At 44.7% G+C, this 23,700-nt stretch overlaps 1 protein-coding gene across 3 annotated transcripts in view; it reads right to left on the bottom strand.

Annotated features, from left to right (window-relative positions):
- The window catches only part of KATNBL1 (katanin regulatory subunit B1 like 1), a 271,601-nt gene that overhangs the window by 31,610 nt on the left and 216,291 nt on the right, over positions 1 to 23,700 (bottom strand). For all 3 annotated transcript variants that reach the window (XR_003856488.1, XR_003856489.1, XM_029600186.1), the window contains one exon: positions 18,277 to 18,370. Coding sequence is in view for 1 of the 3 variants with exons in the window: in XM_029600186.1 (XP_029456046.1) it covers positions 18,277 to 18,370 (94 nt within the window). In the remaining 2 variants the exon portion in view is untranslated. The remainder of the gene's footprint in view (positions 1 to 18,276; positions 18,371 to 23,700) is intronic.

Here is a 23,700-nt window from a genome sequence, read left to right as displayed (position 1 = left end):
CAAATATATTAATAGAGAATGAACTAGCAACTACAAAGTAACTGTGAAGGGTAGAAGTTGTGTACGCCCTTTGTACTGTGGCGTAATTGACGCAGCCTCGAGGGAATACCCACGAGGCCTACTCTGGTAGCTGGCGAATGCACCCTGTAGCAGGACAGTCTGGGGCTTCACCTATACCGCTTGCCCCACAGGTTGAGCCCTTGGGTTCTGGTGGTGAAGGGAACTACAGTCCAAAGACAGACCAGGGTCAGGGAGGCAGCAGACTAATGGAGTTAGAGACAGGCTGAGGTCTGGGCAGGCAGCTAGCAAGAGTGGTCAGGTCCAGACAAACGGTCAGGTCCAGGCAACAGGTAATCACGATCAGGTCCAGGCGGCAGGCAATAGTGATTAGGTCAAAGCAAGGGGTCAAGATCCAGACAGTCAGGCTAAGGTTGGAGGCAGACACACAGAAATCACTGGACAAGATAAGGCAAGGCTAGATAAGGTGGGGTAGATGAGGCAAGGCTGGATGCATAAGGAGACAAGGCAAGGCTGGATGAGCAAGGATGAAGACAAGGCTAGATGAGAATCAGGAACACAGGAGCTGGGAACGCTAAGCCAGGGCTTCCCAAACCTGTCCTGGGGACCCCACAGCCAGCCGGGTTTTCAGGATATCCACAATGAATATGCATGAGATACATTTGCATACCATGGAGATGCAGTATATGCAAATTTATCTCATGCATATTCATTGTGGAAAACCCGACTGGCTGAGGGGTCCCCAGGACAGGTTGGGAAGCCCTGTGCTATGCAGTTATGCACTTTTTCTCTAATGTCTGTGTATTAATACCCCAGACCTAGCGATGGCTTTCATCTGAATCCTACTTCCATCAAAGCGAAGAGCAATATTGCAGTTGCATCAAAATCATAAAAGCTAATTGGTTAAGGGTAATAATTCCCATGCCTTCTATTAGAGGAAGTAGCTGTAGTTCCATGCAGGTTACCCCCATGCAAGCTTTCCTTCATTTCCACCCATTAGATCTTAAGGAATCGATTTGGATCTTTGCTGCCCAGAAGGCATGGAAAGCACTCATCTGATTAGTGAGGATGTGACGTTGCCTATCCAGCCAGAAACTGGAAAGAAAGCCTTTTAGTGTGTCACTTTCACTGTGACAAAAATAATTATAGAAATATTCCAAAAGTAATAACAAATAACAAAATAATTTTATTGCTATGAGAGAGGGTGTGAAGAATTAATGCAAACCCGAATTAGCTCCATTCAAAAAATTGCCTTAATAAGGCTCATAATTTAAATAAAGCTGACCTGTGTCTAGTCACAGTAACTGAGCTGAATCAAATACCTATGGATGAACTTCTTGGTCTCAGTGCTAAGCAATACATGTGGCATAAAACAAACAGAGCACATCACCCTGGCTTTTTTTATTCTAAATTACTTTTTTACTATATTTACTATATTTATAATTGATTTTTATGATGAAAGTGTAGGGTATGTTGTGTAGAACAGTGAAACAAACTTCTACTTGATTAAAAAATAAATAAATAAATAAATAAATAAATATACACTTTTTTAATGTCAGAATATAAAAAATGCACTTGCACTGTATTTTATTGTTTTTGGGTAATGTTATTTATTATTATTATTACTACTACTTCTACACATTTCTATAGCGCAGCACTATACAAACATATAAAAACACAGTCCCTTCTCAATAGAGCTTACAAACTAATAAGACAAACATACAGGTTAAGAGACTTGGTTAAAAGAAAAGAAAGCTAGTCAAGACTAAAAGCAGACAATCAGGCAGAAGATTTTAAAGCGGTTTCAAAAGGTGGGTCTTTAGATGGGATTTAAACATAGCAAGAGAGGGAGCATGACACACCAGCTCAGGAATACTATTCCAAGCACACGGTGCAGCCAGGTGGAAAGCACAGTCTGGAATTGGAAGTAGAGGAGAAGGGCACAGACAGGAGTGAATTATCCGACGAGCGCGAGTGCACAAGGGGTTTACAGAGAGATAAGAAAGGACAGGTAGTGAGATGCTGCAGAGTGAAGGCATTTGTAGGTGAGACAGAGGTGCTTGTAGGTGAGAAAGAGGAACTTGAATTGTATGCTGGAGCGGATAGGGAGCCAATGCAGTGACTTCAGAAGAAGGGTTATGTGAGCATAGCACAGCTGAATTTAGGACAGAATGCAGTGGAGAAAGACGGCTTACTGGGAGACCTGTGAGGAACAGGTTGCAATAGTCTAAGCGGGAGGAGATGAGAGAGTGGATAAGGGTTCTAGTAGTATGTTCGGAAAGGAAAGGATGGATTTTGGCAATGTTATAAAGAAAAAATTACATGTTTTAGCAGTGTTTTAGATATGCATAGCGAAGGAGAAAGAGGAGACGAAGAGGACTCCAAGGTTATGAGCGGATGGGACAGGGACGACGAAGAGGGTAGGCGGGCTTGGGGGGAAAGATAAGGAGCTCTATCTTGGCCATGTTGAGTTTAAGGCAGCAGCAGGACATCCAGTCAGCAATGTCAGACAGGCAGGCTGAGATCTGGGATTGGATTTCTGGTGTACATTTTATTCATTCATTTATTATGTCTTTGTTTATCATTTGTTGTTTTTTTTAATAATATTTGTTTTACGTTATTTATTGGTCTTGAGTTCTTGAGTAATGTGAAAGGTGGCTCAATAAATCCAAGAAAAAATAAATCTTTTGGAGTGTATGCATTTTGAGTGTCAGGGATGGGGGGGGGGGGGGGGGGGGGGGGGGGGGGCAGGTATACCATCTCATTCCTCACATCAGGCAACAGATTGCCTTGGGCTGTCTCTGATACCAGGCCATCGTCACAGAGGCATGATATAATGTCGGGCCCTGGGCCATAAGAAACAGAAGGTTGACCAAGGTGTAGCAGCCCAGACGTGGCGGCATGATACAATGACATTGGTATTGGAGGATCAATTTATGCCTGGTTTCAATCATACCTATATGAGTGGACACAGCAAGTCAGATGCAATTCTAAAATTTCTTAATCGTTTTTATTCAAGTCCAGCATATGCCTTAAGGATCTTTAATCTTAGCAATGTAAGTAGCACATTTAAGACTAATCGGAGAAAATTCTTTTTCACTCAACGCACAATAAAGCTCTGGAATTTGTTGCCAGAGGATGTGGTTAGTGTAGTTAGTGTAGCTGGGTTCAAAAAAGGTTTGGATAAGTTCTTGGAAGAGAAGTCCATTAACTGCTATTAATCAAGTTTACTTAGGGAATAGCCACTGCTATTAATTGCATCAGTAGCACGGGATCTTCTAGGTGTTTGGGTAATTGCCAGGTTCTTGTGGCCTGGTTTGGCCTCTGTTTGAAACAGGATGCTGGGCTTGATGGACCCTTGGTCTGACCCAGCATGGCAATTTCTTATGTTCTTATGTTCTAATGCTGTTAAATATTTATTTTAGCCCAATATATAAATTATTGGCAGGCCTCGATCTACATTTCAGACTATATGCTGAAGATATACAGATTTTTCCCCAGTATCATCAGATAAAAACCACGACAGGTTTACTTACAAGTTATCTAAAAGTATTTAAAGCATGGATGTTTGTGTTACAATGTGGGAGAGCCCTGTGAGCTGTCTCATGTATCCCCAATGCTATTTCTAGCTGCACACGGCAGAAACACCACTCCAGTTTACCAAAGCCGTGCTGCGTGGCTCATATGTCAATACAGTGTCCAGGCCTCACCACGTTCCTGTTCCTCCCGGGCCTTTCTAGGTGCATGCCTATACTTAAAGGGCCCAGTGCGGGAAACCCAAACCTGGTGCTTTCTAATGATGCCACCCACTCCTACTACTTAAGGCGGCCTTGAACAATCAGCAGTGCCTCAGCAATGGGGCTCCTGCTTTGCAGTACGCATTGCCTTTTTTTCTGGCTCTTGATTGCCTTGGTGTTCTTGCATTCCTGTCTAGGCTTCCTGTCCAGCCTTGCCACGTCCCGTTGTTCTTATCCAGTGATATATTACCCTATATTTCTTATCCAGTGCTCACTATGTATCTTCGTCTACCCTTGGCCTGACTCTCTGCATACTGACCTGTTGCATGGATCTGACCAAGATTGCCTGCTGCCTGGACCTGACTACGTTTGTCTGCAGCCTGCCCTAACCTTGGCCTGTCTTCGACTCCTTCAGTCTGCAGCTTGTCCTGACCCTGGCATGTCCTCGGACTCGTTTATCAAACTACCCTAAGGACCCACCTAAGCCCTGCAGGGGATGTGGTTGGTAAAGGTGAAGCTCCAGCTTGTCCCGCTACAGGGCGCGTTTGCCAGCTGTCGGCGTAGGCCTTGTAGGTTCGCCTATGAGGCTGCATCAACTATGCCACAGCAACAAGGGCTCACACTCATGCCACCCATTACAGTTTGCCAACAAACTGGTCCATTATATCAACAAAATGGAAATTATTAGACTTAACGTGCAATTCCACATTTCCCAGTAATTATTCTTTTGAAGGTTGCTGCAACATTATAATCTCTACTATAATGTGAAATTTAGGAGTTCTTTTCATATCAGATTATCTTTCAGACCACAAATTGAAGTGGTAGTAAGTAACTCATTTTATAAGTTATGAATGCTAAAGATGACCACATCCTATTAAGATCCTGGAAATTTCCACACAGTACTATGGTTATGTCAGGTATTGACTATTGCAACAGCATTTATTTGGGTCTCCCTGCATCCACGATTAAAGCCCTGCAGATTATCCAGAATTCAGCAATACACATCCTCACAGGCACTTCTAAATGTGATCGCATTTCTCTTGTGTTGTATGCCTTATATTGATTCCCAGTGGAATGGAGGATTAAGCGCAGCTGCTTACCTGTAACCGGTGTTCTCCTAGGACAGCAGGATGTTAGTCCTACCATGTAGGTGACATCATCTGATGGAGCCTGGCATGCCCAGCCTGATGCTATCCATACGTCCACGCGAGGTCCCCCTTCAGTCTCGTAACACAGAAAAAATACGAGTGAGAAAAATAACATAACAAACCAAAGATGAACCCAACCTTGTGGGGAGGCTGGCGGTATTCCTGAGGACTAACATCCTGCTGTCTTAGGAGAACACCTATTACAGGTAAGCAACTGTGCTTTCTCCTAGGACAAGCAGGATGATAGTCATCACATGTGGGTGATTACAGAGCTCCAGACTGCCCCATTCGACTAGAAAGACAAACAGTAGCCGAACAAGGTGCCAACGGGCACAACACAACTGTGGCATTGTGGAGAAAACAGGTGCCGTCTGGTCCCACAGAGAGCACGATGAAAAACAGTTGGGCTCAGGACTGGAATAGATTGCGCAGGACAGACTGGCCAAAAGCGCTGTCCTGGCAACTATCCCATGTCAAGGCAGTAGTGTGCCGGGAACATGTGGAGGGAACTCCAGGTCACGGCCCTGCAAATTTCGGCGACAGGGACCACAAACAGATGGGCCACTGACGTTGCCATAGCCCGCACAGAGTGAGCTTTCACCCTGCCAGCCAGCTGAAGGCCTGCTTGCCTGTAGCAGAAGGCAATGCAATCCGCTAGCCAGTTTGACAGGGTTTGCTTCCCCACTGCTGTTCCCAGATTACTGGGGTCAAAAGACACAAAGAGCTGGGAGGACTGCCTATGGGTCGCTGTATAATCCAAGTAGAAAGTGAGTGCCCGCTTGCAGTCCAGGGTGTGGAGAGCACGTTCCCCCGGGTGGAAATGAGGCCGTGGGAAGATTGTGAGAAGGATGATTGACTGATTGATGAGGAAAGCAGTCACCACCTTAGGCAGAAATTCTGGATGTGTACGCAGCACCACACGATCATGGAAGAATTTCATGTAGGGAGCGAACGTGACCAGGGCCTGGATCTCATTGACCCTGCGAGCGAAAGTTATCGCCACCAGGAACATAACTTTTCAGGTGAGGAACATCAGGACTTAAGAGGCTCGAACGGAGGCTGCATGAGCCTTGCCAGGTCAACATTGAGATCCCAAGGGGTTGCTAGAAGGTGAAGCGGGGACTTCAGCTGAACAAGGCCCCGCATGAAGTGCCCGACCAATGGCTGGACTGAAAAGGGTGCACCGGCGACACCCTGGTGGTAGGTGCTGAGGTGTAGCCGGATCGAGCTGGTTTGGAGGCCAGACTCAGACAGATACCAGAGGTAATCCAGCAAATGGGGAAACGGACAGGAGAATGGGTCCAGTCCATGACCACTGCACCCATATGGAAAAACGCTTCGACTTCAAACTGTAGGATTTCCGAGTGGAAGGTTTCCAGGACTCAGTCAAGACCCTGGAGACATCATCTGAGAGCTGTAAAGTCCGGAGGATCATGTGCTCAAAATCCACACTGTGAGGGTCAGGGCCCAGAGGTTTGGGTGGTGCAAGGTGCCCTGGTTATGCGACATGAGATTGTGGGCCATTCCCAGAGGGACAAGCACGCTCACTGAGAGGTCCTGAAAAAAAGGAAACCACACCTGCCTTGGCCAGGAGGGGGCCACCAGGATCATGGTCCCCCTGTCCTGCAGTTTTGTCAGAGTCCTCGAGAGGAGCGGGAGAGGGGGGTATGCATACATGAAACCCCGTCCCCAGTGAAGGGAGAAGCGCTGCAGGCCGGATGGCCCTTCCCTGGAATCAGGGAGCAGAATGCGCTCATCTTGTGATTGCGGGGAGAGGCGAACAAGTCCATGTCCGGTGTGCCCCAGCGATGGAACAAGTCTGCTGCTACCGCAGGGTTCAGGGACCACTCGTGCGGCTGGAAGGATCGGCTGAGACGATCTGCCAGCGTGTTCAGGTGACCCAGTACGTAGGTGGCCTGTAGGTGCATTCCTCTGGAAAGGGCCCAATCCCAGACTTGCATTGACTCCTGGCAAAGGAGGAAGGAGCCCGTGCCGCCCTGCTTGTTGATGTACCACATCACCACCTGGTTGTCCATTTTGATGAGGACAACCTTGGAGGACAGCCTGTCCTGGAAGGCCCACAGGGCATATCGTATTGCCCGAAGCTCCAGGAGGTTTATCTGGAGGCGGTCTTCGGCTGCAGTCCAAAGACTCTGGGTGTGCAGGCCGTCTGTGTGGGCCCCCCACCCCTAAAGGGAGGCATCGGTGGTGAGGGTCATCTGGGGCGGCGCAGGCTGAAATGGGAGCCCAGTTTCCAAATTGGGAAGGGCTTCCCACTAGGCCAGGGAGGAACGAAGGGGGTCCGTGACCGTGATCAGTGCCTCCAAATCCTGGGATGCCTGCTGCCACTGGGACCACAAGGCCCACTGAGGGTTCCTCAAACGAAGGCAGGCCAGGGGCGTCATGTGGACCAAAGCCACCATGTGGCCCAGCAGGCAGAGCAGCAGACGGGCCAGCACCATCTTTCAATTGCGAATCATCTTTCAGTTGCGAACCTATGTACCGTTTCATAGTCTTATTTTTTCACTTGCTATTCTAATGTATCAATAGGCTGAAATGTAAATATGGTGCTGTTCAATTTCTCCCCTTCCATCCCAAGTTTATTTTCCTTGTTTTTTGTAACTTTCCCTCTCCCTTTTTCTGATTCACTGTATTTAAAGTTCAAGGTTCTTATTGAAAATATTGTTTTTTACGTTACGTTATGCTTTACACTCCTTGTTATTTGTAAACCGGGTTGATGTGATGCCTATCATGAAACTCGGTATAACAAAAACAATAAATAAATAAATAAATAAATAAATCAAGGAAGCTAGCGAGGAGAGGGCAATCACTCGATCTTTGGGCAGGAAAGCCTTTGTTTGTGCCATGTCCAACCTGGCACCGATGAAATCTAGCCGTGGAGATGGACAGAGATGTGACTTGGAGAAGTTGATGACAAATCCTAACATCTGCAAGGTCTGAACCGTCAGGGCCAATGAGTTCAAGGCCCTGGAGTGGGAATCACTCCAGATCAGCCAATCGTCCAGGTATGGAAAGACAAGGACTGAGCGATGCCTGAGGTAGGCAGCTACCACCGCCAAGCATTTTTGAAAATGCAAGGAGCTGATGCCAGCCCAAAGGGCAACCCTTTGTACTGAAAATGTGTCGTCCCCACCAGAAAGCGAGGTAATTCCTGTGGTTGGGGACAATTGCAATATGAGCGTACGCCTCCTTTAAGTTGAAGGAGCAGAGCCAGTCTCCTCTTCGGAGCAGGGGAATCAGCGTGCCCAAAGAGACCATTTTGAATTTCTCTCTTTCGAGAAACCGATTTAACACCCTGAGGTTGAGAATGGGGCGCAAGTCGCCATTCCTCTTCGGAATGAGGAAGTACCTCAAGTAGAAGCCATGGCCTTCTTGCTCGTAGGGGACCGGTTCCACTGTGCCCACCTCTAAAAGGGCGGAGAGTTCCAATTGAAGGACAACCTGATGGGCGGGCGAACCCCACGATGGACATTGGGAGCGGTTTCTGGGAGCCAGCTGAAATACAGGCGGCAACCCTGGCGGACAATGGAGAGAATCTAACAGTCCGAGGTGATCACTTCCCAGCGGTGGGCAAAGCAAAGGAGCCTGTCACAGACCGACGGATCGACCGCCAGGGGAACCAGTTTTTGGCTCATGTCCCCTCGCCGCCAGTCAAAAGCCTGTTGGGGGGGCCTGCTGGGGGGCTGGTTGAGTCCTCGGAACCTGCTGCTGTCAGCCATGACCCCTGGGGCTGGACCGAGGCGGGCAGGCATGGGTGGCTGGAGAATAGGATTTCCTCAGCCGGTAAAAGGGCTTATGAGGGCCTGGCCTGAAAGTCTTCCTGGCGCAGAAAGGGCCTTCAGAGAGGCTGGCTGAGAGATGCTGAAGAGTATCGTGCTGATCTTTCAGCTGCGCCATGACCTCTTTTACCTTATCCCCAAACATGTTCTCGCCTGTACAGGGGAGATCCACAAGCCTTTCCTGAACCTCTGGTTGGAGTCCTGAGGCTCGGAGCCAAGCCAGCCACCTGGTGCCGATGCCCCCAGCGGCTAGGCGGGCTGCGGTCTCAAACACGTCGTAGGTAGACCTCATCTCGTGTCTACCCACCTCAAGGCCCAGCGTGGCAGTGGCTGCAAGAGACTCCTGCTGCTGCTGGGAAAGGCCCTCTGCAAAGTCTTGGATCTGCTTTCCCAGATTGCGGTTGTATTGGGTCATGTATAGCTAGTAGGCTGCAATGCGGGCCACCAGCATAGCCCCCTGGAATATTTTCCATCCTATGCCATTGAGCTCCCTGTGCTCATGCCCTTGAGGGGCAGAAGTGTGTATCCGGGAACATCTGGCCTTTTTAAGCGCGGTCTCTACAACCACCAACTGGTGAGGGAGGTGCCGCCGTTCGAAGCCCACAGCCTGTTGCACCAGGTAGGTTGCATCAGCCTTCCTGTTTTCCGGGAACACCAACACCGGGTGTTCCCACATACGGAGGAGAAGCTCCTTAAAGATGTCGTAGGCCGGCATCGCCACGATTTCCTTGGGAGCGTCGATGAACTGGAGGACCTCCAGCAACTTGTGAAGGGTATCCTCCTCCGATGGCTTCTGCAATGGTCCTTGCAAAACTGGCAAACAACAGGTCTTCGGGCGGAGACTGATGCTTTTGCTCCAGAGGGGAAGGCTCCAAGAGGGGGTCATCGGAAAACTCAGAGGATGAGTCCGAGGAGTCATTGCCCCACGGGTCATAAGGACCCTCCTCATTGCTGGGGCACAGACGCTGAGGGCGGGGGCCGGGAGGGGCAGTGGGCCTGGGCCCCAACACCGGTGGCATCGATGGAACTCCCGGCACTAAGGAGGGCATCAGCCGCGGTATGCCAGAAGGAACTGGCGCCGGTCCAGGGAACGACGGGCAAGGGGGCCTGGTCCCCGAGGTCTCATTCTCCTTAGAGGACCTGGGAATCGGGATTGCTCCGGTGGAGGGCATCGGTGGCATCGGGCACTGGTTGCATCAGTAGGGCACCAAGGAGGACATCCAGACGCTCCAGCAGGGGTGCGAGCATCAATGGCAGAGGCTCGGGCACCGGCCGACTGCACCCTGTGGTCCAGCTTCTCCTGAAAGGACTGATGGAGGGGGACGAGGCGTCGCTGGCACATCCTCGGAAAGATCACAAGGAGGCACGGAGCTCAGCACTACTGTCGGTGGGGAAACCCTTGGGCTACTGGGGGCACTGGAGGATGGGGCCTCCGGTGGCTGGTGCTGCTTTAATGGCAGCTCGGCGGCTGCCAATGCCACTCTGGAACCGGAACTGTGGTGAGACAGTGACCGGTGTCATTGCTTCCTGGGTTTCCGGTGCTTGGTCCAGTCTTTCCCCAGTGCCGAGGATGACGAGGACCCCGAGGGTGGGGGTGTAAGGAGAGACCACTGAGGATCGATCTCCCTCTCCCCGATCCTTAGGAGGGCTGGAGATCGGGACCGCCAGGGGAAGAGACGGGGATGGTTCCCTGCAGTCCTTGGGCATCAAAGATACCGAAGCCGAAGTGAAGGGTTTTGAAGAGCCAAAGAGCTTCTCCATTTTGTCCAGGCACGCTCAACGCCCTTTGGGGATCATTTGGTTGCACAAATGACACCCACAGACATCGTGCAAGGTCCCCAGGCAGAGGATATACACCTCATGTGGATCCGTCCATCGAAAAAGAGGCCGGCGCACAGTCAATGGGCACCACGGTGTGGAAGTCGGGAATCGACCGTGAAGACTAGTGCCCGTGGACCATGTCCATCATGGATCCGCATGAGGTGTGTATCCGACATATATGTATATAAATATCAAATCCCAGCAAACGAATATTAATGAAACAATATTATAGAACAACCATTAAAAAAACATTTTTATTATTTATACTAAAGAATTATTCTTTTTTTTTAAAAAACTGGTTACTAACCAGTATACATGAAAAAACTGTTCCAATACAATAAAGACAGAAGTAATCACAAAAAATATTTCTACAAAAAAATGTTTCAAAGTTTATGTCATTTTGAGGTCTGAATTAAAACCCCTAATTCAAGAACACAAACCACTAAGTGGCTAAGCTTAGCAGAAGATCAAACAAAGTAAATCCAATGTTACATTCAGACCTCAAAAATACATAGTATAAATAATTTAAAAAAATGTTAATGGTTGTTCTATAATATTGTTTCACTAGTGTTCATTTGTTGGTATTTGATATTTGTTTATATATTGAACACTTTATTTATTTTTTCCCATTATTTTTGTTCACTATACATATCACATATATATATCTTGATGGGTACCTGTTTCACTATTAGATTTTTTTTTTTATATTGCTGATTTGTAAATCTGCTTTTAGCATGTTATTAGGGCAAAAACGTTACTGCTAGCCTTGAACTGGGGGCTGCCTGGTTTGGGGCTACTGTCTTGGCTACAGAGCCACAGACTGGTTCAAAGAAAGCTAGCTTCAGACTGTATATTGTCTGCTGTATGGCCCCACCCCTAAGGATCTGGATTTAAAGAAGAATTGGATTCAAAAAGAATGCTAAAACACCTGAAAGGTGTTCCTAGCATTTAGACAGCTAAGAGGTCAAAGGAAGGTTTGGGATCCTGGAGAAAGACCTGTGAACTCTTTGCCTGGTATGCATTAATATTATACTGTGATATTAAGACTGGAAGTCTTGTGCCCCACCTGAAAGTACACATCTTGTTTCTAGTTGTGTTGTGTGCTGTCTTTCAAGAGAATCTATTGTACTACTACTATTACTTATTACTTTTATAGCGTTACTTGATGTACACAGTGCTGTATGAAAAACATAAGAGCCAGTCCTTTCTCTGTAGCACTTACAATTTAATCAAGACAAACATATAGGGCAAAGAGACTTGGAGAATTTAATTTATGAAGACAATGGTTACAAATTAATGAGGCTGAAGGTTGTATGATGTGGTCAGAGCATGAGGACATGTTCCTTTGTTGCTCCGGGCCCCAGTCCCTCTATTTTGCCTTATTGATCTCCTATGTACACGATTTAAATCCCTTTAACATCTTGAAACGGGAAAACGTGGAGAGTTGGACCTGACAATTTCTGTTGCAATCTTTAAGCAGTGATGGACAAAAAAATGATCTAAAAAGAAAAGATCAAGCCAGCTGTAAGATGGTGGACAGTGTTAGTAATCCCCCATCGCCGCAAGCTGGCATCGGAGATATGGGCGATGTCACGTCTATGATTATAGCCAAAATGGATGTGAAACTGGATAAAATACATTTGAAATCTGAGAAACTGCAAGCGACGCTTATTAATAATTCACAGTGGATTGCAGAAGTTGAAGCTCATGTTACCAGGACAGATGAGTGCATTCAGGACTTGGAGTGAGAAATGGTGGTGGTAAAGGCAAATGCGTCAAAATCAGAGGCAAAATTGGAGGATTTAGAGAACCGCTCCCACAGGAGTTATTTAAGATTGATTGGTCTGCCTGAGGAGATAAGTGAGCAAGAGTTAAAGAAAACCTTGGAGGTGTGGCTGGTGCAAATTTTCTCTTTTCCAGAAACACCACAGGCCTTTCAAATAAAAAAGGCACATCAATTGGGAACCCGGAACAGCGGTCAAGGAAGACCTTGACTTGTGATTACAAAGGTTTTAAATTTCAAATATAAAGAAAAGATCTTGTGACAATACTGGCAATCCAGGTCTCTTGAATATGAGGTTCGCCATGTCCTGGTCTTTTCTGATTATTCAGCAGCGATTTCAGCCTGACAGAAATCCTTTGCTGCTGTCTGCTCAAAACTGGTCATTTTGTTCTTCAGTTCCCAGCTAAACTGAAGGTGACATATAAAAATGAAGTTCATTTTTTTGAGTCAGCAATGGGGGCACAGACTTTCTTTCACACCAGGCTGGAAGAAACAGAAGAGCAACAGGCAGAGAACACAGAGAATAATTTGGCTGTCAGCGTAAGTGATGTAGCGAAGACTGTGTGAGCAAGTCGCATCTCTTGAAAAACATGCAGTGACTTTTCAGCAGTTCCTGGAGTGGGTAATTTGCTATGCCTATATTTGCCTGGAGTTACCAAGTGGAAAAGAGCCTATGAAGCTTTTGCACATCAGGGATGTAATATGTTATTGGGATTTGGTACAGAAAAGGGCGACCAAAATGAAAAGGGGATGGAACAGCTCCTCTATGAGGAAAGACTAAAGAGGTTAAGACTGTTCAGCTTGGAGAAGAGACGGCTGAGGGGGGATATGATAGAGGTGTTTAAAATCATGAGAGGTCTAGAACGGGTAAATGTGAATTGGTTATTTACTCTTTCGGATAATAGAAGGACTAGGGGCCACTCCATGAAGTTAGCATATGGCACATTTAAAACTAATCGGAGAAAGTTTTTCACTCAACGCACGATTAAACTCTGGAATTTGTTGCCAGGGGATGTGGTTAGTGAAGTTAGTGTAGCTGGGTTTAAAAAAGGATTGGATAAGTTCTTGGAGGAGAAGTCTATTATCTGCTATTAATTAAGTTGACTTAGAAAATAGCCACTGCTATTACTAGCAACAGTAACATGGGATAGACTTAGTTTTTGGGTACTTGCCAGGTTCTTACGGCCTGGATTGGCCACTGTTTGAGACAGGATGCTGGGCTTGATGGACCCTTGGTCTGACCCAGTATGGCATATTTATTTATTTATTTATTTATTTCTTTATTTAAAGAGTCTTCTATACCGATATTAGTAAAAAAAAACCATCATATTGGTTTACATTGAACTAAAGAGCGGAAAGTTACAAAGAACAGGGGAAAGGGGAGGGGATACAAATTAAACCAATAGGAAAGAACGGAATGCGGAGGGGCAAAAACAACAGGCAGATTAGAAACCTTGAAAACAAGTGCAAAGGCAATTCAAACATTATAACATTATACAACACGGAGGGAGTTGCAGGGGAGGGGCTGTTAAGGGTTTTGGGGGAAGGCTTGTTTGAAAAGCGAAGTCTTTAGTTGGGATCTGAATTTTATGATGCACGGTTCTAGCCTGAGGTAGGTCGGGAGTGAGTTCCAGTGCATGGGGCCAGCTATGGAGAGTGCCTGTTCCCTCGTGGATGTGAGATGAGCTTTCTTTAATGAGGGTACATGGAGGGTCCCTTTGTTAGAGGTCCTGGTAGGTCGATTAGGGCATGTGAGGCGGAAGGGCTCGTCAAGCCAATTGGAATTGTGTGCATATAAGGCTTTGTGAATAGTGGTGAGGGTTTTATAGAGGATACGAGATGGGATGGGGAGCCAGTGCAGGTCCTTGAGGATAGGGGAGATGTGATCATATTTATGTGCGTTGAAGATAGTTCTGGCCACTGCATTCTGCAGCATTTGGAGGGGTTTTTATTTATTTATTTAACATTTTTTATATACCGAGGTTCTAGAGACAAAATCACTAAGCACTTCGGTTTACAGACAACAGTTGAAATGACTGACGTGAGTCTTACAGAGAACAGGAAGTAAGAACTGGGATATAAAACAATTAACTTGTAATGACATAAAATCCTTAAGTAACAGAGTTAGTAAAGATTGGTAGTCAAAACATGTAACAGGTGATTAAATGCGACTAGAATATAATGAGATTAAATCTATGGTTGTTTGGCAGTGAAAAAATATGATAATTTGCAACAGGTGTGTAGGAAGGGTTACGTCTGAATTAGGCGTAGGCTAGGGTGAAGAGCCAAGTCTTTAGTCTTTTTTTGAAAGTAATTGGACAATGTTCAAGTCTAAGTTCTGAAGGGAGAGTTTTATGGAGCCGTAGGGTAAGCCTAGGAAGAGGGAATTGCAGTAATCCATTTTGGACGCTAGTGTGGCCTGGATGACAGTGAGGAAATCACTGGCATGAAGTAGCGGTTTCAGATTTTCATGACATTTAGTTTGTAGAAACCCTCTTTAAGGATAGCATTGATGTGTTTTTGAGGTTCAATTGCTGGTCAATCTGAACCCCAAGGTTTCCAGCGCAGTGCTGCGCGTGAAGGGTCTTGTAGGTGGGGGTCATTTGCGAGTGAGGGTTTAATAGGGAGATGCTGGGATATGAGGAGCAGTTCTGTTTTGGAAGTGTTTAAAGCCAGATGGAGGTTAGTGAGTAGGGTATTGATGGCTGCAAGACAACTTTCCCAGAATTCAAGAGCATTGGATAGAGAGCTTTGGATAGGTATGACGATTTGCACATCATCAGCATAAAGAAATAATTTGAGGTTGAGTTCTGAAATGAGTTGGCAAAGAGGGGTGAGGTAGATATTAAAGAGAGTCGAAGATAGGGAGGAGCCCTGGGGGACTCCCTGGGAGAGAGCGTAGTAAGTGGACACAGCATTGCCTATCTTCACAGTGAATTTCCTGTTGTCGAGATAGGAGGAGAACCACTTGAGGGCTGAGCCTGAGAGGCCAATGTTGGATAGGCGGGAGAGGAGGTGATTGTGATTTATTGTATCAAAAGCCGCCGAAATCTCCAGCAGGGCAAGGATGTAGCTGTGACCTTGGTCCATTCCCCTAATGAGGTGGTCGGTTAAGGAGAGAAGGAGGGTCTCCATACTGAGATATTTGCGGAAGCCAAATTGAGAGGAGTGCAGTAGATTGTTGGTTTCAAGGAAGTCAGTTAACTGCGAGTTGACAACCTTTTCCATGACTTTTGAGATAAGTGGGAGATTGGAAATGGGGTGAAAGTTGGCAGGGTCCTTAGGGTCTAGTGAGGGTTTTTTGAGCAGTGGTTTAACCATGGCATGCTTGAGAGAATCGGGGACAATGCCTGAGGAGAGGGAGCAATTAATGATGTTAGCAATGGATTTGGAGATAGTGTCAGGTATGGTGGGGAGGGCTTTGGTAGGGATGGTATCTGAAGTGTGGGTTATAGGTTTAATCTTTTTAAGGATTGAGGCAATTTCTATGGACGAGACGAGTTCCAGTGTGTTGAAGGAGGCAGCTGCTGAGGTAGCGCTTGTGGTTACAAGGAGCGAATGGGGGTTTGAGGGAAATCTATTGTGAAAGAAGCACGCCAGTTCTTCACATTTGCTGCTGGCTTCGCTGTCAGGAATGGGGGGAGGTGTATGCTTGGTGAGGGTGGACACGTAGGTGAAGAGGGCTTTAGGGTTGTATTTGTAGTCGTGTATTCTTAAGGCATAGAAGTCACGTTTGGCTTTCAGGGTGTTCTTATGCTCTCTTATGTTCTTAAACCAAAATGGGATTTTTCTTTAGCTCAGACATGGAATCTTCCCCAGGTACTCCCAGCATCTTCAAAATCTGGGAAATCAGAGCCGGTAGTTCATCTCTATGAAAGAACCACAACATAGTATAGGGATCCAGTCCCGGAGGAATTTCCTCCAGAGGGGCAGTGCCATCTGGATTCCTATCAGGAGGACCAGCTGCCAATCTGGGTGTACTTCAGCGCTTAACAGTAGTACTGAGTGAGTGAGAGGTCACCGCTTGTGACTCTGACCTTACAGGATTGGACGGGGCTGAGGACTGCGCCTGAAGAAAGGATTGCAATTCTTGAAACAATTCTACCCAAGAAAAGGCAGAAGGATCCATGCCAAAACCAGAAGGCACCTGTGCTATTCACACTGAGCTATTGTCCCCACTGAAGAACCGGTTAAAGGAGTTCCAAGGTCAGGCGCCACTCCTGACATGTCCTTACCTAAGTCATCATCAGGTTGGGAAGAACCAGACTTAAAAATCAGAGGAAGATAAATTCTCGAGCTTTTAAGCAGCGCTGGCACAAATAAGAGGGCACTCCAGGCTGAGATGCCCAAATATGACAGGCAGAACAGAGGGAAAGGTGTTTAGGTTTCTTAGCCACAGGCGCCATTAGTCTGTCAGTATGCTTAACAGGCAACTGAAGGTGTGTGTCCAGCTGAATTCATGCTGTAAAATTTAGGAGCACAAAATTTAGGTGTCACAAAACTAGGCGCACCTCCGCCACTCCAAACTTAAGCGCACAACCAATGCGTCCCAGATTGTACGCATAGGCAGCGTGCCCAAAAAACTGGGCGCACAACTTGGACGCACAGCCAGACGCACCTGAACGCACCGATGGTCCTGAAGAAGGCAGCCTAACATGCAGAAAAAACGCAAGCGAAAACGCCACCGTGGCCTACTTCACAGCACACAGAAAAAAGCCTAACGGCGGGGCCTAGCCCACCCAGGCTGCTCAACCTGCCAGGCTGCCCAAGTCCCTTAACCTCCCTTGGGAGCAGGAAGAAATATCAGAATGGCGCACCGAGCACGGAGATTGGAGGAAGGGGGGTGCCTTACAAACAACCCTTCTAAACTGTCTGTCTTTTTTTTTTTTTTTTAAACCTTACTAGAGCTCAGCCTTTCCCAGCTGAGTACAGAGACGGTCTCCGGCTGCGGGGGGGGAGAGGGCATATACCATCATCGCCATGCTCGGCTTCCTGCATCCGCTTCCTTTCAGATGAGAAAGCCACCCTATCGGACCAAGGCACTCATCTGAGGGACCATGGAAATCACCTCAGGTATTCTCAACTGGGAGAGGGACCATTTGGTATCATCACAGGAAAATGGGGCAAATTAAATCTCCTTTTAAAATTTGAAGCAATCCCAAGTAGGGAGATGCATGTCCACCATCTGCCCGAGATGGAGAATACTAGTAGACTGATGTCACTGCAGGTGCGTGACGTCAGTTTGCTCCATCTCCATCTGCTAGTAGAGGCGCATATCTCACTGGACCTGAATTAGTCTGCCTGGGCGGTAGGAAATCTCGCTTTTAAAGAAACTACAGCTCTCTCAATACAACTTTCAATGAAATCTGGGATGATATCTAACATTTTAAGAAGCGCTCAATAAAGATGTCAAACACAATATCTAAATTAAATGTCAAACACAATATCTAAATTAAATGTCAAATATCACACACACAATTTATCAGCCAATCGTATTAAACATGTATGTGATTCTCATACTAACATGCTGCTCTGCATGCCATGTCCACTATTCTTCAATGCTCAAGAAATAAAACAAAGTCAAAGAGGTAGTACAGGCCTGAAGAAAAGTCTTTTACCTTTATTTTGTATTTAAATTTGGAATAGAGGAAAGTAAGAAAGCAGCAGAAGCAAACTATGGGGGAACTTTCAGTGCAGTTAAAATCGGGAGGTCCAGCAGTTTTTTCTAACTTACCCATCAGCTTATATCTGAAACTTACAATAGGAGTTCAAAAATGGAAATCAAACAGAAAATCCAGAATGGATTTATGCTGTCAAACTGTGCAAGCTTATTGGGTCTATCCCATTCATACTGTTACACTTGTTTCAGTGCATTAATTTATCCAGCCAACCATATTGTTATACAACCTTGCAAGCACATTACCTCATCAATCCCATATAAATGTTACATAATGTTTACAGTTCATTACCTTAGCTATATTTCCTGTATATCCTGGGACTTGCATCAGTTGGTTTTCTTGTTCCCACAGGCCAATTAACTGCCATTTTAAAACCTGAATATTCCTGTAAAATAAATTCAAATTTTATGAACCTTTGGCCTGTGACAACTGCATACTTAATTGCAACAGATTTATGGCTAGCACTAAAGTTTGTTTCCTTTACTCCATTCTGAAGTGTAATGAAGAATGGCAAGGACCCTGATACATCTTTTAGTGTTGGCAACACTGGTTCTGGTTTTGAATCTGCCCGTGAATTTTATGAAGAGCCAGGAAAAAGTCTCATTTTTGATAAATCCCAAAACACTTTCCTTATCAAAAGGCTGCAGGGTACTGTGTTCTGGATCCCTTAGCCCTTCCAATTTTAGCGCTGAAACAAGAGTGTGAGATTTCATTTTAGAGCTATTTTCACAAGAGCAGCATTTCAGTCCAGCTTACTCTGGAGCTGAAGTATTTTTGTGATACACGTCCCTTCTTGGAAATGGATTAATATGGTTTTGTAATTACAGAACCACAATATATTTTTATCCTCATTTTGCAAAAGGGATGACAGCAGAAGCATCCATGTTGCAACACTAGGAGTCATTTTGACTGATAATCCTGCTAATACCATCCACCAGGCTAACTAATAAGAACAAAACAAATGCCATACTGGGTCAGACCAAAATTCCATTAAGCCCAGCAGCCTGTCTTTGTTAGCAGCCAATCCAGGTCACAAGTACCCGACAGAATCCCAAAAGAATAAATCCAATTCTTCTTATTCATAACCAGGAATAAGCAATGACCTTCCTAAAGCTACATTGTTAATGATGGTTTAAGGACGCCTCCAACACAGGTGTGGAAAGGCACTAATCAAAACAATTTTTTTTATGTAAAAGTGTCAGCAAGCCAGACGGTATCTGGTCAAATGTATCCACCGCTCAGTGTTAACAATCATTCATCTTGATACTTTTTGAAGAAGCAAAACTCAGTTGTGATATTTAGTTTTCAAATGCAACATAATAGTGACACCGCAAACCACAAATCCATTCATAACAAGTGTTCTAAAACGAGCTCCACGAGCTTGGTTGGTTGCTGGTCCTCTCTCTCTTATATCGAATTATTGATTGATGGAAATTGAGTCACTCTCTTGGTTTTGCTTGATTTATCTATTATGGACTATTCCTCCAGGAACTTGTCTAAACTCTTTAAAGTCAGCTTTCACCACAGCCTCTGGCAACAAATTCCACAGTTTAATTGTGTTTTGAATGAAAAAATACTTTCTATGATTTTTTTTTTCAATCATAGTTTATTAAGGTCAAACCAAATACAAGACAAATACAGTCCTGTATATATGTAACATATAAATAAACATATACAATACTGACCAAACTTTTATTATTATTCATAGAAACATAGAAATGACGGCAGAAGACGACCAAACGGCCCATCCAGTCTGCCCAGCAAGATTCGCACTTTTTTCCTTCTCATACTTATCTGTTTCTCTTGGCTCTTAGTAACTGTTTGGTTCTATTTCCCTTCCATCCCCACCATTAATGTAGAGAGCAGTGTTGGAACTGCATCTAAGTGAAATATCTAGCTTAATTAGTTAGGGGTAGTAACCACTGCAATAAGCAAGCTACACCCATGCTTATTTGTTTACTCAGACTATGTAATTCAGTCCTTGTTGGTTGTCTGTATATAGATCCACTTTTCTTCATTCCCCCTGCCGTTGAAGCAGAGAACTATGCTGGATATGCGTGAAGTATCGGTCTTCCTCCCCTGCCGTTGAAGCAGAGAGCTATGCTGGATATGCGTGAAGTATCGGTCTTCCTCCCCTGCCGTTGAAGCAGAGAGCTTTGCTGGATATGCATTGGAAGTGAAGTATCAGGCTTATTTGGTTTGGGGTAGTAACCGCCGTAACAAGCAAGCTACTCCCCACTTTTTTGTGAATGCAAATCCTTTTTTCCACATTTTCTCTTGCCATTGAAGCTTAGAGCAATGTTGGAGTCACATTAACCGTGTGTATGTTTATTGAATAAGGGTATTATCTCCAGGTAGTAGCCGTCATTCCCGTGAGCCACCCACTCTTCATTCATGTCCTCTAGACTTTATGGATCCAAGTGTTTATCCCACGCCCCTTTGAAGTCCTTCACAGTTCTGGTCTTCACCACTTCCTCCGGAAGGGCATTCCAGGCATCCACCCCCTTTCCGTGAAGAAATACTTCCTGACATTGGTTCTGAGTCTTCCTCCCTGGAGCTTCAAATCGTGACCTCTGATTCTGTTGATTTTTTTCTGACGGAAAAGGTTTGTCGTTGTCTTTGGATCATTAAAACCTTTCAAGTATCTGAAAGACTGTATCATATCACCTCTGCTCCTCCTTTCCTCCAGGGTGTACATATTTAGATTCTTCAATCTCTCCTCATAAGTCATTTGATGAAGACCCTCCACCTTTTTGGTCGCCCTTCTCTGGACCACCTCCATCTTGTCTCTGTCTCTTTGGAGATACAGTCTCCAAAGAGGTTAATTTACCCTTCCTTACCCTCCCTCCGCTTTTGATTATCCATCACTGTTTATATAATGATATCGAGAATCAGCTTGTAAGAGAAAGTTATAGTATGGAATGTTAATCACAAGATCTTCTTAATCTCTTTAACTCGTATTGTGTTCAATATCTTTCCTTATCCAGTCCTCGTATGGTTGCCAAATTTTGATGAAGTTGCTCACAGTATCCAGAGTGCTGTCAGTTTGTTTAAATAGTAAACTATGGATAATTTCTGTAGAATCTCCGCAACTCCTGGTCTCTTCTTGTTTGCAGGCCACGGCTATTACTAGACGGATAGCAATGATCACTTGAATTGCCAGCAATTGCTGAAATTTGTTAAAGTACAGAAGTGGGAAAGTAAGCAGGCAACATTTAAGATCTTTGTCAACTTTTTGCCCCAGCATTTCAGAGAGAAATTGAAAGACGGAGTCCCAAAGTCCAGAAATATCTGGGCACGACCACCATATATGAAGCATTGTGCCTTCATGAACGGAGTTCCTCCAGCATTTACTAGACACTGTGGAGTATGTCTTATGTAACCTGGTCAGTGTGAGGTACCATCAATATAGTAGTTTATAACCAATTTCCATGAGTGCAGCTGATATAGAGCTGATTAAACGAAGCTGATATAGAGCTTCGTTTAATCATAGCACAGCATAGACCTCAGAACCTCCTGCTAGTTCTAATAGAACATACAGCATTTGTGGCAGGAGATTCTAAGGTCTTTTTCCTCCAATTTACAAACATCTGGATAGGTGGACACTATTAATTGCTTGAATTTTTATGTGGAGATTTTTGTTTTGAATGTTCTTTCTAGCTCCACATACATACCTTCTGTTTGGGAATCTCTATAAATTATAAGCATGCCACATGTCTAAGTCTAAGAATATCCTGTTAGCTAATGGTTTAAAGTTTAGGGAAAATAAATCTGTCCCAGTACCACTCAAATTCACACCTAAGTAGCGAATAGCTACTTCGCCCACTTAAAAGGAAATTTTTCTTTTACCTGTTTTTCAAAATTATCTGGGAGCCAGATTGACATTAGTTCTGATTTATCAAAATTTATTTTGAAGCCAGAGACCCCGCCATATAATTTTAATTCCTCAATTAAAAGTGGTAAGGAACATAAGGGATCGCTGATGGTGAAAAGAATATCATCTGCAAACAGATATCTTGTAAGCAGACCCCCCATTTCTATGCCTTGGATCGCTTGTGCATTCCTTACTTTAATAGCAAATGGTTCCAAAGCTAGTGCAAAAAGTAAAGGTGATAAAGGGCATCTTTGACGTCTGCCTCTTCCAACTTTGAACTTTTTGGAGTATCCCCTGCTGACTTTAACTGGTTGCTTCCGTTTTTGTATAGTTGTTGTATCCAGCAAATAAAATTGTATCCTAATTGTTATTTTTCCAAAACCTGGAATAAAAAGGCCCAATGGACTCTGTCAAATACCTTTTTGGCATCTACTGACATGCACAGAGATGGTATTTTGTGTGTCCTAGCATACCAGATCAAGTTAAGTATTCTACGCACGTTATCCGATGCCATGCAACCTTGTATGAAACCAGACTGGTTTGCATGTAGTAGATTAGGTAGCTAGGTCCCTAGACCAGTGGTTCTCAACCGTTTTTTGGCCGGGACACACCTAACAGATGGTTCTCACATGCGTGACACGCTGAACATGTGACCATCATGGGGCTAAATGTAAACATGCACTCTGCATCCACAGGAATCCCCTCAACCCCCAGCAATTTTATTTTATTTATTTATTTATTTGTTTATTTGTTTATTTATTTATTTATTTAAAGTTTTTGTATACCGACATTCGTTAGGAGATACATCACATCGGTTTCCATGGAACAAAAAATGGCCAACAGGGCTTTACATTGAACTGATAAGAGAAAGGTAGGGGAAAGGGGGGGGGGGGAAACACAGGTAATGCTGTACAACAAAGATAAATGCAATAAAATGGTTGTATAAATGCAATAAAAAATAATTATATACAAGTGTATTATTTACAATAAAATGTTAGGGGGAGAGAGATAAGGAGCGGGGGAATGAGTGCAGAGCAGATCTAGGGCATTACCCTGTACAACTCGCCATACAAAAAAGATATTCTGGTTCTGATGACATCTCAGTAAAAGCAAAACAAACTCCCTTTACTACCAGGCACAATAGCCTTCCTTATGAAACGACAGTAATTTACCACTAATGCATATCCTATTGAGAAAACACAACAAATAAAATTGATACAAATGCCTACATGCTAGTAAAATACCTCACCTCGGTCACACACCCAGAACTGACCATCACCAAGTACAGAAAAACCACAAATTATAAATATGGAGACAGAAACTGGAATGGAAAACCAAAAAAGTCACTCTGCATTTAGTGTGAACCTGGAGAAATGAAAGAGAAATATAACACCTAACAGACTCTCAGGATTTGCAATAATGCACACAAACTAACCCGCATAAAGTTACACCTGTATTATGGAAAACACTCAAACAGTAACAACCCTATCTAAGAAATACAACTATTAAACCAGGCCCTAAACACTAACACATTTCCTATTGGGAAAACAGAATAAGCCAAGCTGCTATAGAGCCCCACACAGAAATAATTGTAAAGCTATACTAAAAATGTTACAAAACAGCTGCTGAACAGAATAATATCCAACAATTAAAAACTCATAAAAATTATTAAAACATGTCCAAATATCAATAAAATATTTCAAAACAGCAGACATCGCATAATACCCAATAATTAAAATGGTAGTCAATCAAGAAAAATAAATTTTAAAAGCCACCTTTACTTACCCTCTCCAGCAACTCTCCTACTACTTTCCCTTTCAGGCCAATAGCACTCACCAGAA

This window comes from Rhinatrema bivittatum, chromosome 4 (assembly GCF_901001135.1).
Source record: "Rhinatrema bivittatum chromosome 4, aRhiBiv1.1, whole genome shotgun sequence".
Classification (NCBI taxonomy): Eukaryota; Metazoa; Chordata; class Amphibia; order Gymnophiona; family Rhinatrematidae; genus Rhinatrema; species Rhinatrema bivittatum.
Note: the sequence above shows the minus strand (reverse complement) of the source record. Positions and strands in the feature narration are given on the sequence as shown.